The sequence below is a fragment of the Chamaea fasciata genome, unplaced genomic scaffold, assembly GCF_029207755.1.
Source record: "Chamaea fasciata isolate MVZ Bird 193981 ecotype frontalis unplaced genomic scaffold, bChaFas1.0.hap1 SCAF_1, whole genome shotgun sequence".
Classification (NCBI taxonomy): Eukaryota; Metazoa; Chordata; class Aves; order Passeriformes; family Sylviidae; genus Chamaea; species Chamaea fasciata.
The window spans coordinates 51,906,285-51,923,129 of record NW_027094086.1 but is presented as its reverse complement, the minus strand read 5'-3'; the positions used below and the strand labels follow the sequence as shown (position 1 = coordinate 51,923,129).

The following is a 16,845-nucleotide window of genomic DNA, read 5'->3' as shown; positions in this document are numbered from 1 at the left end:
CTCTGTTTTTTTGCATAATCAAAATACCAAACTATTTTCTTAAGGGCCCACACTCCATTCAGAAGAGAGGGAAACAAAGGGGCCCTGCCTGCTTCAGAGACTTCTCTGTTCCCAGTCTGAGAAATGACCCAGAAAAGCCAGACAGAACTTGGCCTTGTGCCTCTGCTCCACCTCACTTGGAGCCAGCCATTACAGCAGGTTTGATTGGGCAGAGTTTGTGCTCAAGACATGCCCTCCCCATCTCAAAATCCATCAGCAACTTTTCCTGCAGGCCTTGCATGCTTCAAAACAACTACAAGAGCACCAACTCTTCACTCTATAAGCCTTCAAAACCCATTTGTGCCTGCTACAAACCTCCACTCTTCTATGTCATCCAAACAACTGGCCTGCTCTAATGCTCTATTTCATGCATTTTAAAAACAAGTTTCTGGTAATTACATTTTACCACTTGAGTTTCTACAGCAATGCCAGGGAGACCAGACAGAATCCCTTTTACTGGAAACACATCTACTAGATAGCCATTGGAGGTCGGCAATGAATCATCCTGGTACTTCCTCTCAGGAGACAACACAGATAAAGATGATTGAACCTTGCAGAACACAGAAAAATCTGAAAGGTAACAGAGCCAAGTACAATTGAAATTTACTCTGTTAGAAGATTCAGATTTGCTTCCTTCTATTTTGAACTGACCTTATGTCTCTCACCTTATATTTTGTATTTGTACTGGTGAGAGGGAAGCCATAATTCATGTGAATACTCTCACAGCCTTAGGTGATCCAGGTTGTAAATTACAATATATAAATAAGGCTGTGGAAACAAGGTTTTAGCACACTATCTTCTGGTTCCCATCTACAGCATGTCTGAAGTTCATCAGATAAACTACAGTGCATCATTAAAATTCCAATGCAGAGAACAGTATGTTACACCAACCATTACTAGTCTCAGAGCTAAATATATGGTCCTCACACAGACCTACACAAAGGTATCTGTAACACAGGAATAATTAAAGAAAGAGTATCTACTTCCCTCTACGTAAATTGATGAGGCAAAAAATTGTTAAACAGAGAATCATTAGAGAATCTGAGGAAAAAACTGTAAAACAAACTTGACAAAAAGGTAATTTTACAGTTGTTAATTAAATTCTGCATTATAGACGTAACACCATTAATATTTCACCATTTCAGAGAGACTAAGCCTAGCCTTTATTTTCACTTTGTTGGACAATGTGTATAATAAACAAACACTCATTTCTGAGAATGAAGTGATCCTTAGTTTAGCAATACTCTTTTTTTATGGTATTTGTAACAGAATTATTATGATTGCGCTTATCAATGCTGACAAAATAAAATTATTTATCTGTGCACACAAGCAAATCCTGCCAATAAGTTAAATCTGAACTATGACTTATTTTTAAAACAGTATGCTGTTTTCTGGAAGGAAACATGAAAAGTTTTATCAAAACTGTACATTTATGTAAGTGACAGTAATTAAGTAAAGCACATGGTCACATTGGAGATTTTTCAGACCAACAAAAATGAATTACTTAGAGTACCTTCTTATTTAGAACAAAACTCATGCCTTTTCTTACACTTTAATTCTAATGAAAATAACCACCAATTTCCTAATAATTTATTTTGACTTCTCAAAATTTATCTTCTTCCTTTTTGCTTCTAGGAGCTTGAGAAGTTCCACCTGTTCTCTCTACATCTGTAGAGTATTACCAGGACCATCAAAGTATATACAAAACAATTCACTGTTTAAAACATTATTACCATCAGAACATGTATACCTAAGGAAGCAAACCAGAAATCTAAATGAGACAATCAGTAACTGCAATTCTTCAATTACATATTTACATTTTTATCAACTTTTTTTAAACAGGCTTTTCTTTTCACCAATTAATTAAAAGCCATTGAGAATAGGAAGCACACATCCATCTCTGGTATTTTCTGAACTTGTTACCTGAGATTTTGCTCTCCAATACCTAAATTTATTTTCATTAACTGAACAGTCCCAATTATGCGCAGCAACAGAGCAGGAAGGAATTATAAGGCAGTGCTTTAAGATGAAGTCAAAAACTCTACCTTCCTTACAGTCTACAATGTGTCTACACACATTGCCATTTCTGATAAGGAATTGAATTCTATTGCTCAGGTAGGAGATGGGCCAAGGAAAAATATATGCCATGCTTCTCTACTTTCCACTTATGCCAAATTAAGCACTGAAGTGTGATGCCAAAGCAGTAGCTTGGAAACAGTATGTACTTGACTAGCAACAGCTTAAAAAAAAAAAAGAAATCTATGTCTTCAGTGACAGAGATGTTACAGATGCTGCAATAGCTACCGAGAAAGATTTGTAGACTTGGGAAGGCTGACAGCCTGGTACATTGTGGCAAAGCTTCCCATATACCCTGGTTCACTTACAGACCTTGCAAAAGGGTCATCTTACCCACATCTTTCCTCAGACTATAACTGGCCTACTAATTCCAAAAAAAATGAGAACAAACATCTTGTGCAGGGAATTAAGACTAGCTGTGTAATGAAGAAAAGGTTTAAAAATTTACACATTAAACTCCTATTCATCACTTCATCAAAAAATCCTCAACTCTACTGGAAAAAGCTAAAGCTTTTTTTTACTCTCAAGTAAGGGTGAGTTATCTTAAACATGCTGACATAATAACTTGTCCATTCAGAAATGGAGAGCTTAGACCTAAACAAGCATCTCTGAACCACAGATGTTCTTCAGTAAAAAGGAAAAAAACCCTTGACATTATTTAATAAAATTATGAACACTTTAGATTCATGGATTATAAAAGCCAGGACAGAGCAGATTACATCTGCTGCTTTTGAGATAGCTGGCAGACACTCTCCTACTTAAAACATTTGGTGATGGACTTAGTATTTTGAAGCCCTACACATCCACCCCCCTCCAAACGAAACAGCTTTGACTAATTAGTTTTAACAAAATTATTGACAGCAGAAATTCAGAGAAGCTCTCAGTAATTGACTTCACTTCTGAAATAATAGGCTTTACATACTTTGAAATATAATATTTGCCTGCGTGCCCTTCACAAGTGTCACACATGGTTTGTCTTATAGTGATTGTAAAACCACTGCTTGTATTTCCAGTGAATGCAGCTTTTAAATATGACGCTATTAATCAATATTCAGTTGATATATGTCAACTTACTACTTCCAGCAGAATATTCAGAAACAAGTTCAGAAGAATATGGAAGTTACAAAAATAAAACCAAAACATGCCTTTCATTGCACTGCATATCGAAAGACCATGTTACTTACAGTTGGGATGCATATCTTGCTCAGGGGATTGCCATCCAGCAGGTAGGAGCCATTGAAGGTCACATATTCATCATAATATTGAGGTGCCTGAGGAATAACACTGCACAGCAATTTACGCTTCTCTTCTATTTTCTTCCTTATGTGCAAGTATTCAAAATAGGGGTTTGCTCTCTCAGAACTGTATGGCTGAATCTCTTCAAGTTTCAAAGAATCAACAATAGCTGCCAGTGACTGCTGGGTCTTTTCCTTGGCCTGCAGCAAAGAAGGGTTTGCTTGCACAGGCTGAGGCACGCGTGACACCTTCCTTTTACGTGGATGATGTACCTGAGCATCATCATCTTCAGTTAATCTAATTCTTGCTTTCATAGATGCTGATGATTCAGACTCTTTTTCTGATGTTTGTGTACAACCAAGAGGATTCTGCTTGCCCTGGTTAGCAAGCAAATTTGCCCTGTTCCTCGTGATCCTTTGAGGTACTTCTTGCTGTTCCATCTTCTGATTCTCAGCAACTTCTTCTTCTACTTTAACTATGTGGCTGTATTTATGCACCTCCTCCTGTGTAATCTGTTGTGAACTATTTTCCAAATTGGATAGAGAGGAGTACTGTGGTGGATCATCTGCCAACACATTTTCTCTGTCTGCAGTGCAGGGGCTTTTATTAACCAGTTCATTTGTAATTCCCTTTGACATTCCTGAACTTAGTCCACAGAGCTCAACATTTGCTTTACTATCAACAACATGTGCAGAGACCAACTTTTCTTGTTGGTCTTTTTGATTTCTGATATCTGAAGTATCTGCTGTGTTACCATCCACTTCTCTCAGGGTATTCTCACACACAGCTTTACTGAGTGAGTACGATATCATGTTTAACTGTGAACTGCTATCACTTTCAGGAGTATCTTTCTCTAATGGTACCACTGGTAAATCATTCACCCTTTCATAGCTCTGTGAAACATCTTTTGCAGAGCTCTCAGAATATACAGCCATGGGTGCATCAGTCTTAATGTTTAAAGGGAAGAAAGCATTTTCCAACTCTCTGGAACTAGCAGCATCTGTATCCGAAGCAGAAGTCGTAGTCTGAACTAGATTTTGCTGCTGTACAAATGGTGACTCTTGACTGATAATGCCTGGTAAAGAAACGTGTTTTGACACAACTGGAAGTGGCTGGATAGGTAAAGAACAAGGCAACTGTGAAGGCAAAAATGATGCAGCTTCTTGAGAACTGGAACTTCCCTTCATTTCAGGGTGCTGAGGCAAAAACCCAGATACTTGTTGGTCTTTTAATGCCCTGCTCTCAGAATTATGCACTGCTATAATGCTTTTAGCATCTTGCTCTGATACACCACAACCTGAGCTGTTAAAGTCATTGTTCAATGAATTAAGTCTGTCAAAAGGCACATCCCGTGGTTTGGTTTGCTGAGTCACACCATTTTGACTACATGGCTCTAAATGCATGTTAGAGTCTTCTGAAGGGCTCATCTGAGCAGTATCTTTAATGGTACTTGTCCCCGTTGTTGCCTGCTTGTTGCTAACAGCTCTGTTTGGAGATGATGTGAAGTTTGACTGCAGACCAGTGACACTGCTTTGAAAATCTCTTTCAAGTGTGCTGCATGGTAGTTCTGGTTTAGGAGAAGTGCTACTGTAAGTCTGAGCTGATGGCAGAGCATTCTGGCTGCTTTCTTCTGATGTTCGAGGCTGTTTGCTGTGTTCAGAAACTGCAGCAGGCATGCTGCATCTTCGAGCCTCTATAACAGGCCTACACTCATTTAAAACCAACTTAACATCTTCAGCAGATGCTGATCTAACATACATTTGAGGGAGCCTGTTTGTGAAAGATGGCTTAATGCGATCTGGCAACTCAGCAAGACCATCAGCCTCTTTTTCCACAAGGGCTGGTGATTTGGCACTTGTCAAAAATGGTGACTGTGAAAAAGACATTTGGGAATCAGAACCTTCTGGCATAAAGTCTGAATCATATTCAATTACAGGTCTTGGAGTAGTTACTGTGGTATGGCAAGAATCTTCAGAGCTCGCAACAGAAACCATGGAGACTGACCTGGAGCTCAGCCCCATCTTTTCACTTTCTGATTTGGGCGATCTATTCAAATTATCTAAAGCCAATGAAGGCTTTGCAACACTGACACTTCTCGTATCTACTGACTGTGATCTATTACTCGAAGCATCTTTCTGCTGTTTTTCCTTCATACAAACATCTGGCAACTCTGAACTTTTTGAACGAATCAGTTCTTTGCCTTTTACTTCAGCTAATGAGTGTTTGAGTTTTTCCTTCATTTTGCTATGTTCTGAACAAGTCCGGTTTCTCAAGCGTTCCTTCTCTTTCTGTTTTATTTTTTCTTTATGCTTTCTATGCCACTGCTCTATTTCCAGATCTTTAAGGCTAAGCATTCTTTCAAAACTAGTTTGCATTAAATCATCGTTGACTAATCTTTTTTCTTTAGGCCGAGCATCTTTTGGTGCAGGAGCTGGTTTAGGCTTAAGTTTCTCATGTTCAAGTTTTAGTTTAAGCAAACTACTCTGATGCAGTTTATCTTTATGCTTGTCTCTCTCTTTGTATCTGTCTATATCTTTATCTTTTTTATCTTTCTCTCTACCATCTGGAGTTTTCAACAAATCATCTTTTGGTTTTTCTTTCAAAGATGACAGTTTGTCATGAACTGCTTTATTACTTTCAGTAATAGTGCATCTCCTTTCCTCTTGCGTGTGTTTTGAGCTTGCTAATGATGAGGCCTCCTTGTCTTTGGATTTGTCTTTTTTTTCAAATTCCTTTTCTTTAGTTCTATTTTTTTCTGATTTAGTACATTCAGATTCTTTTTCAGACTGTTTGCCTTTTCTTTCAGTACAGTGTTTTTCTTTGCTTTCAGCCCAATGTCTCTCTTTATCAGCCTTTTCTTTATCATGCTTCTTATCAGTTTTTTCTTTATTTCTTTCCTTGTCATCAACTTTTTTAAGAGCACCTGTGCTTTTTACTTTATCATTTTCCTTATGGCACCTTTCTGCTTGCTGAAAACTGGACTTCTCCTTTACTCTCTCTGTATTCTCATTTACTTCTGCTTTTTCTTTCTCCATTTTATATTCATGCTTTAACTTTTTCTCTTTTTCTCCATGTTTTCTTTCTATTTTTTCAACGTCTTTTTCTTTGATTGAGAATCGCTTTTCTGTCTTTTCTCTATTTTCCTTTAAATTCTTTTCCTGCTTTTCAGTGTCTGTTTCTCTTTCTATTACATGCACGCTGGCTGCCTCATCTTTAACACCAAAACAGAACAACTCAATTTCTTTATCTGCAAGTGTAACTTCTTTTTCTTCTTTTGCATCTTTTATTTTTTCATCCTTGAGAAACTTTTCATTGTCCTTTTTGTTCTTCTCTTTTTCTCTCTCATCTTTAATACTTCTCTCTTTCTGGAACTGTCTCTCCTTAACTAACTTATCTTCTTTTGCCACAGGTTTTTCTAGCTTTGATTTTCTGTCTGAAGAAAGAGATTCATGTTCTGTATTTATCAACACATCATCATTTTCATCACTTTTGAAAAAGTTCTCTTTCCAAAATTCTCTGTCAAACTCAATATTCCTTTGACCCTCTTTAGCATTATCTTTATGTTTGTGTTTATCCCTCTCCCCATCCTGTTCCTTTTTGTGCTTTTCCTTTTCTCTTTCTTTGTGCTTTAATTTATGCTTTTTAAGTGTTTTGCCTTCTTTGTCTATTTTTCTCAAAGTATATTCTGAATTCTCAAACGTTGAGCTATTATCTTCCTCTTTAATTTTAGGACTAGATTTTTCACCAAATTCCACGTGAAAATCCTTTTGATGATGCTTGCTTTTTTCTTTGTGCTTGCAAGATTTGCCACTAGAACTTTCTACTAGATAATCAGAATCAGTGTTGTGATCATACCGAACTAATTCGGACTGCAACGTTATCTCAGAACCTCCTGGTGATAAGCATGTTTTGGTGTTTTCTTGCTTTAATGGAGTTGACTGCTTCTCACTTAACCCACAGGGATGCTTTGGAGATTTTCCAGCAGTGATATGAAACAGTTGTAAAGAAGAATCTTCTTTTGAGGTGAAAGACTTCTTAAAGGTTTCTTCCTCTCTAGCTTTATCCAAAGTATCTAACGCAGAAGTAGCTATATTTGTTACTCTAGCATTTTCTTTTTCTTGCTTTACTTCTTGATTCTCTTTATTTTTGCTCTGATTTTTTACTTTCCTTTTAACTTTGCCCTTTTGCTTGTGTTCGTTTGTAACCACATACTCTTTCTTCACTCTGACATCAGAATTTGATGTCTCTGAAACAGAGCAAGGAGAGACCATTTTCTTGTCCTGAAGTATTTCTTCATCTGAACTTTCAGAACTTGAGTACAGAACTCGAGAGGGTTTCTGCTTTTTATTTTTGAATGATTTTGAAAAGACAACTTTTTCTTGTTTCACAAATAAGCTGGTCTTTTCAACTTCAGTCTCATCTTCTTTCCTTGGGTCTTTTCTAAGAATATGTTTGTCATCAACCATTTTTTTCATCTCATCTTCATCATCATCTTTGAACTCATACTCATCTAGAGCAGATGGAAGTGGTGCCTTACTAGGGACAGTCTGTTTGCTGTTGTTGGCTACAGAGTCCTTTTCTGCTTCTGAATCAACGTTCCCATCTACACTGGAAGGATTTACAGATGGAGCTTCTTCAGAATCTAGAGTAAGGAAACCAAAAATTAATTGAATACTGATGGGACACTTGTCACACTTCAGGATAAAAGAGTTCAGTTCAGCAGTCACCTCTTTACAAATGAAAAAAGAACAAAACCTACCTTAAACACACAACAAAACTTCTCACTAGAATTAAGCTTTTTAAGAGAAAACAGAAGGTCATGAAATTAAACTTCTCCCCTCCCTTTACAGCTCTCTTTCTTCAGGCATGTAAAAATACCAATTAACATTTACGTCTAATAAAAGCAATGCACTTTAAATTTTGAAAACCTCATCTACTGTGCTTAATTCTTATATACTTTGACTCTCTGAAGGTCAATACCCTGCACAGACAGACTGTTGAGGAATCAATTGCTAAATAGTAACAAGTTCCTATTACACATATGCAAAAGTATTTGTTTTAAGAGTAATGCTCACACTAAGCTGAAACTGATTCTGTGATGCCACAACTCTCCCTTAGAACAGAAGGGCCATGCACCGTATTTAAGATTATTCCAATGACAAAAAGGTTAACACTACATCAGAACACAGGGCAATACGACTTTTTTTCCTTGAAGTATAGTGAAACTTCAAAGAGAAAACATTCCTAGGAGGTTGGGTTTTATTTATTTGTCTGGGAAAGAGAAACCAACTTTTATAATCACATGACATGGTGTTCTTCTTCATGTGCTTTTCACAGATCACAGAATGTTGAGGTTGGAAGGGACCTCAGGAGATGATCTCATTTAACCGGCCCTGCTCAAGCAGGGACAGCCAGAGCCAGCTGCCCTGTACCATGCTCAGAAAACTTTTGAATTATCTCCAAGGATGGAGACTCCAAGGCCTCCGTGGACAACCTGTGCCACTGCTTGGTCATCCTCACAGCAAAAAAAAATGTTCCCTGCTGTTCAGAGGGAACTTCCTGCTTTTCGCTATGTGCCTATTGCCTCTGGTCCTGTCACTGAGCACAACTGACAAGAGCCCAGCTCTGTCCTCCTCACGACCTTCCCTCAGCTATTTTTATGCAACAAGACTCCCCTGAGCCTTTGCTTTTCCAGGCTCCTCATCATCTTCCTGGCCGTTCTCTGGACTCTCTTCATTACGTCAATGTCTCTCCTATACTGGGGAGCCCAGAACTGGACCCAGCACTCCAGTGCTGAGCACAGGGGGAGGATCACCTCCCTCAACCTGCTGGCAACATTTCTCCTAATGCAGCCTGGGACACCACTGGCCTTCTTTGCAGCAAGGGCACATTGCTGGCTCATGATCAAGCTGGTGTTGTTCACCATGCCTCGGGGCCATTTCCGCAAAGCTGCTTTCCCAGCTGGTCAGATCCCAGCCTGCACTGCTGCTTGGATGGCTGATCCTCCCCAGCTGCAGGACTTTGCACTTCCCCTTGTTGCACTACATGAGATTCCCATGAGCCCATATCTCCAACACGGTGAGGTTCCTCTGGATGGCAGCACAGCTCTCTGATGCACCACTCGCTCCTCAGAACCCCCAGATCCGTGTCATTAGGGAACTTCCCGATGGTACACTATACCCCAGCCATTAAGGAAGGTGTTGAACAGGAGGGGACACAGTATTGATCCAAGGTACATAGGCAGTTACTGGCCTCCAAATAAACTTGGTGCCGCTAATCACCACCTTTCTGACCTAGATGTTCAGCCAGTTTTCAATCCACCTCATTTCTTTTACTTAAAAGATTCTGAATTGTTGAAGATACTGTGAATGTTAAATGAAAAGCTCCTGTCTGGCACTCAAGTAAGTTACTTATGATCAAGAATCTTTTGCTTCTGAGGAGGCAACAATTCTTTCTGTGCGCCAAGAGGTGCTAAATACTCCTCAATCTGCAGAAACACAGGAGGCACCAAGAATTACTGCCTCCACTTCAGCAAGTTACTTACTTGGTTGCCCACATAAAGGAGTGGTTCCCTCACTGGCAGGAACTTTTCTACACTGAGTAACTAAGTTTCACCCATGTGAAACACTGACTCCTGATTCAACTACTAAAGGTAGGAAGTAAGTGACTGGGGATATTTTTCACCATGAAACAAATCATCTCAGAAAACACACTGTATCATAACAAATATGGTCTTTTTCTTCTATATCTTTCTCTGGTAAAACCACCATTCTGATATAGATTGATTTGCAAAGTATGAATGGCTTATTAAAGACAGAGAGAAAAGTAAAAGAAAAAATATTCAGAATACACATTTCAGGTAATTAAATTGAAAAATTTAACAAATTACCTCTAAAAGTAAAAGTGGAAGACAACCATAGCAATATCAATTCTTACTTGCAGCAAGTTTTAATAACTAACACTATGCAAAAGATTACGGCCACTTGGCCTTAGGTGAAATTATGCATTTAAATATGCAATTAAATAGCTACTTTTACCTGAGCAGCTGTCCTCATCATCGGAAATGGGCACCTCTCTTTTCAACAGCATTTCCAATTCTTCAGTTTCAGCAACATCAACAGGTCTTTCCCCATGCTTATTGGCTTGAAATGGATTTCCACCATGTCGAAGCAACAGCTTCACAATCTGCAGCATTAAATAAAGTTTTAGGTTATCCACAACGTGTTACTTGACCAGCATAAAAATCGCCTGCTGCACACAAAATGTGAGTAATATGATAGGCAATCCTAACTCCTATCTATGATACTGAGACTGGAAAGCAAGACTTCAGCAACTAAAATGCAAAGTCCAGGTAGCATATACACAGTCTGCTCTGTAAAGAAAGTGAAGGGGAAGGTTAGAGACAGCTGCCCCTCTGTTACACCGACAGCATCATTATAAAAGAAAGAAACAGGGGCCTTTTGTTCTTGCAGTTCTAGCATTTCTTCACACAATTTTTCTGGTTCCCCACCTACCATGCTCTCTACTTCTCTGCATTTGATTCACTCTCTTGCTCCAAATTTTTTACACTTAAATAAGGAACAGATAAAGTTTTACAAGTCACAGTACTATTGGTTTCCCCAGCAGTTCCAAAAAGTCCCGAGAGAGATCCAAGTCTCTTACTGGAGGAACAAACCACACCCACCCACAACCACATGCAATAAATCAAAACCATCAACTTCTCCATCATCAAGGGCAACAATTTGTTAATGTTACAGTGATACCAAGGCCACTGCATTTTCAGCACAGTCTCCAGTATTAGTTACTTTTTTTTTTCCTAAGTGTAAAGAATGTGGAAATTCAGCAGACAGTGATACCTTAACAGGAAGCTTCAGAAATATTCTGGTACATAATGTCAGTGAGATGGCCACAGGTACCCGTACTGATACTAGATAAGCAAGAGGTACCATTCTCCAAGATTCTACTACGGCTCTGTGAAAGCTTGATCTAAAGACCCAAGATCTTTGTTTACATACCTATAAAAAGCAGTTACTAAGCAGCTAATAAAAAAATTCCCAAAAGATTATCATAATTTCTCTAGCTTTTCCAGAAAAAAGCTTTCAAACTGAACGTCTTGTTTGCAAGGTCTAGTTGATTTAAGGACGTATTCTATCTTTTGCTTTATACAACAGATTGCACACACAGTAATGAAATAAAAGAGATATAAAGGGAAAGCAGACTAATTTCTACATCTTACGTAGAAGTTAATGTAAAGAACCTACAGAGCTCCATTTATCTTCTCCACAAAGTGCTGATTGGTGAATTAAAAATAGTAGTAATAATATATATATATCAATTCTCTATTTCAACATCATAAATAGTATTTAATGAGAAATACAGAATATACACCTTTACATATTTATAAACATGTATGTATAATATACACAAATCCACAGTATACTGTTAGGAGACATTAGTTTTTTGAGAATTCTATACAGTAAAAGTTTCTCAAAAAAAGTCATTTTAGTGCTTATTTACTAAGAAAGTAAAGGTGAACCTTTTAAATATCTAAGAAAACAGATACTGGTAGAAAATATCTGGCAATAGAAGTCAGATGAAACAAAGACAATCAGAACAACTTTAAGATGCTCCCAAAACAGCAGAAGCAGAACTACAAGACCATACTACTGCAATGAGGACAGTTAGGATTTGTTCTGAAGCTTCAGCATTTCACACACATATTTATCCCCACCCCCCACTCTCCCAGAACACTCACATTTCTATGTCCACTACTAGCAGAATCATGAAGTGGGGTATCATCATCCAAGCCCTGCGTGTTCACATCTGCTCCCGCTGCTATCAGAACTTTAGCAACATCATAGTACCCAACATTACAAGCTTCATGCAGTGGTGTCCAACCTAGTGTGAAGAATGGTAGGTTGAAGACAAAGATCAAAGACCTGTTTTTTCATTCCTGTGCCATCGATCTCTATTGCCTCCAAACATTTCAAAACATACTCTCACAACAGTACTTGGCAGAATAGCAATGCCGTCCGTCTGATGAACAACACATGCTTTATCAACTTTAAACCTCACATCAAGTTCCAAGTTTTTCTGACATTAAAGTGAACACTGGAATCACAAATCAAATAGTAGAAGACAAAATCTGGCACAAAATCCCCAGGCTAAACACGTCAGAGATTCTTTGACTAGTAAACATTTGAACTGTGTTAGGTGTATATATAAATAATATAATGATATGTGGAAACTCTTTGAAAACCACACTATTGGAAACAGTAAGTGTGGCAAATTACCATAACCAGTGCTCCTTTAGAGTTACTGAACATGTAACTAGGAATCATTAACATTAGCAGCTAGAGAATAAGCTATTAATAAATAATGGCAGAGAGTTTATTCTGGTATTTCCCAGAACACTAGTAATTTTTTGCAATTTTGATTTCCACAAGTTCAGTACTCATTTTCTGTAGCAGAGCATCAACTGAAGGTGACAACCCACACATGCTATATTCCTTACCTCAATTTCCTCTCCCCAACTTGATGACTTCCACTTCATAGCTGACCTGAACTGCTATTTATGCCTTCTCAAAGCCCAGTTCTGGGGAGGCATTCAACTTCTGTTTCCAACATAGGCAGTAAAAGAGTTTATCAAGTGAACTCTGTTTCTAATCAGTAGCAGTCTTGTACATCCATGAAGTGGAGGTACAAGAAAACCTTAACTTATCTAATTCCTCAGTAACAGGACTTCTCACCTTCATCTTTCACTCAACTTCCAAGCTGCCATTCATTTAAATTTTTAAAAAAAGCTAAAAAAAAAAAAAGCTTCTAAGTTATTCTAAAGCAAAACATTTCTTTCTGTTCTTCATACACTAAATTTCCTCTTCAATCATCACTTGGGTTACTCACTTCCAGCACTGCCTGGCTACCACCTCCTTCTTTCAATTTTCTTGCCATTTGCCCTTTTCACACTCACCCAATATGATAACACTCTTCTGCTCCCAGCCCTCTGATCCCTGTCTTTTATTCTCTGTATTATCTCGGTAATTTACTTTTCTCCATGTTGTATGCTTTGCTTTTCCATCTTTTCACAATGTCCAGCCTGCCAACTCTAGTGCTGGCTTGCTGTCAATATCTGTTTCCTTTACTCTTGTTCTCACATGGCAGTATCATTCTGGCAGATATCCCATGAGCAGGGTTACTTCCTCCATTACTAATTCATTTTCTGCTCCTTTAGTTCTGCCAAATCCTTAGCTAAAAAACCTCTAATTCTCTAAACTACACTGCACCCTAAATTCCTACTTTTCTCCACTCATGACTCACTGCCTCAATCCTCCCCCTCTTCTTGACTTCTCTCTCTGCACAGTATTTTGAAGTTCAGCCATCTCTGCTTCTCACTTCAGATTACCAATAAAAAAATATCTCACATGATCCCAAACATCTCCTCCAGAATTTTGAATGAATTCTCCAACAACTTGTTTCCAACTGATTCTCAGAACCAGCTCTCAGCCATTGTCCCTTTCCTTTCATCTGCCTTTAAAACTAAGTATCTGTCCTAGGTCAGACTGGGATGAAGCTGTGAGGTAAACTTCCCTCAGAGCAACCCAGACAGTAAGGTACATTGCATTTGGGACTACACCAGTACTCAGTGGTGGTTTTGGCTACTGCTGAATAGGGCTTGTGTTGGGAGAGAAACACGGTTTTTTCTCTCCCTCCTCCTGCACAAGAGTTTGGGAAGGGACATAGCCAGGACAACTGACCCAAATGTATATTCCATACCACAGGATGTCACACAATAAAAGCTCATTGAAAGGAGGGTAGTTTGTACATAATGGCATTTATCTTTCCTGGGAAGGGAATGAACATTTGCCTGACGAAGGAAGAAATTCCTCTTCTTCCTTTGCTTGCACATGCAGCTTTTGCTATTGTTATTAAATGGTCTTTAACATGACCCACAAGGGCTTTTTTCTATCTTATTTTCTCCCCACACCTTGTTGAGGAAGGGAAGCGAGAGAACAGCTGGGTGGGTGTCTGGCAGCCTCCCAAGGTCAACCCACTACATCTCTTCTTCAAGTGTTTCTATTATTCTCCCAGTGATTTCTATGGGCCTGTCTTCCCCTGAACCTCCCCCTCCTTTTCTAAAATTGCTCTTGTCAACAAGTTCTTCTCATCTCTCCTCTCAACTTCTTTGAAGATCTCACAGTGTTCTACTTCTGCTTGTCTTCTTCTCTTCCTCTACATGCCAGTCCTGGGCAGCTTCACGTTCAAAAACAAATTCAGCTACCCTCTACAAACCAAGAAATTACCAGTCTATTTCTTACCTAAAGTCAAGATTTCAGTTCATCTCATTAGTATCTTCTCTTGATGTCAAGTTTGAGCTGACAACTAATTGTGCCGTATAGTTCTTAGTTTCTCCTACAGGGACCTGCTACCTCAACTCCTCTCAACCATTCTCACTGAGAACATAATTCAGACCCATAAACCTAAAAATACTGTATATGTTACAACTTAACAAAGCTCATCAATCATTGTTTAAATCACAGAAAATATTGGCATATCAAAGCTGTCATTAATCCAGCAGGACTAGATGACAACTGCAACCATACCACTCTGACCTGCCTTGGTGCATATCAGCTGTCCCAGTGAAGACAGAGCACATCACAGCACCCACACCTTCACCATTACTAAACTTTGCATCTCCTCACACAGCCCACAGTCTCACCATTTAACTCTGTCCCACAGCAAGTTCAGCAAGCGTGCAGAGATTTCTGTAAATACCTACAGCACAAAGGCCCAGACACAACTGAAACCTCCAGGTATTCAGACACTGTTCCAATAATACACTATGTACTATAGCATCCCAGTACTACCACTGCCGCTGGAAATGAAAATCACAATTTTGGGAATTTCTAGGAAGTTACACTTTTTCATTTACATACAACATGAACTGAAAGGAAACCTCTGTTAACAATTTCAGTGTTACTTTAAATTTATACAGTTAAGAGTACTCAACTTACCTGCAAAATCTTTTACATTTACATTTGCACCTAATCTGATTAGCTCCTTGACTTGTTTAACATCCCCTCGAATTGCAGCCATATGCAGAGGAGTTTCCCCTCGTTCATTTCTCTTGTTAACTTTGTCTTTTTGTCTTGAAGAGGTTGGAGTTTTCTTTTGTGTAGGTGTTGTTTGTAAGGAATGATTTAAGGTGGAATCTACAAAACAAGTTTTAAATGGTCACTGTTAATGAAAATGAGGTGAAGTAAAAAGATTGTCAACACTTGCCTTCAAAGATGATGACCAGTGAATCATTATATTTAAATAAAAGACATGTCACGCTTCACAAGTGTCAGCACAAGGCTGATTTTCAATGTGAAAAAGGACATTTTGCAAATTCTTACTATTTTAAGCAAGTTTCTAGGACAGATGAAGTCTATCCAAACTACAAGGTTCACATACTCTGGTATAAATTCTCCTGAATCAAGACAAGGTGAGATCATGCAGATAAGTATCTACCCCGTTCCCCCTTCCTCCAGCAAAATTCCACAGGCTTTTTATATAGTGGGATGCCAGTTTAAGGAATTACAGTCTGCGTATAGTACTACATACAAATCCTCAGCTGTACCAACACAGCTGGGTAGACTGGACAGTTCCTTAAGGAAACCCAGCCATTTGCTTTTAAATAGCAATTTTGTAAAAACTTTCCACCTGTAGAACATACACATACGTAAAGATTTTTTTAAATGCACCTGGACTGAGGACAGTTTGAAATGATGAATTAAAAACAAGAAGTCTTCCCTCTCCCATTAAATCAGAAGGAAATGGTCCCATTTCCTCCTAAATTAAAATCCTGCTCCAAAGTGAAACAATGAAATAATGGTTAAGCTTCAATTAAAAAGGTAAGTACTTCAGGCTTTAAATACTCCATTACAGAACAGTGTCTGGGAGGCAAAAATAACGAAGGAAGACATTAAATTTTCAATTTTTACAGCTATCACAGTGCAAAACTTTCCACATAAATATAGAAAATCAAGAATTTTTCATCAAATTAATCATCCACATGAAAAAAAAATTTAACACAAGTATGAATGATTTAAAATACATGGAAAAAAAACTGTTGAAAAACATCAGTGTTCCAAATATTCTGACTAGGACAGAATTAAACAGGCAGGAGGGAGAAAACTGTTAACTCTGTAAGATCACCTGGACTGTTGTCTCTTGCTGTCATCTGCATGAGAAGTGCCATCTGTTTGCGCTCTGACAGAGGGTAACCAAAAAGAATGCTAACGGGTGCTGATTTCTTATTCCCAGCATCCTTCTTCATTTTCTTTTTCTCTGGACCTTCCTTCTCTAGAAATAGGAACATTTTAAGACTCAAACTGCAGTTCCATCAGTATATTTTTCTAAAAATAAAGCCATCCTCTTAAGGTCTGTAAACTTGTGATTTGTGGCAGGTGACAAAAAACAGAAATTACACCTCTAACTTACTGCAATTGCATT

General features: G+C 38.4%; 1 protein-coding gene across 2 annotated transcripts in view; it reads right to left on the bottom strand.

The window, feature by feature from the left end:
• Window positions 1-16,845, bottom strand: part of ANKRD12 (ankyrin repeat domain 12) — a 59,432-nt gene that overhangs the window by 9,348 nt on the left and 33,239 nt on the right. For both annotated transcript variants that reach the window (XM_066183348.1, XM_066183357.1), the window contains 5 exons: window positions 16,549-16,695; window positions 15,363-15,560; window positions 12,107-12,249; window positions 10,389-10,536; window positions 3,300-7,993 (listed from right to left, as the gene is read on the bottom strand). In XM_066183348.1, the coding sequence (XP_066039445.1) occupies window positions 3,300-7,993; window positions 10,389-10,536; window positions 12,107-12,249; window positions 15,363-15,560; window positions 16,549-16,695 (5,330 nt within the window). The remainder of the gene's footprint in view (window positions 1-3,299; window positions 7,994-10,388; window positions 10,537-12,106; window positions 12,250-15,362; window positions 15,561-16,548; window positions 16,696-16,845) is intronic.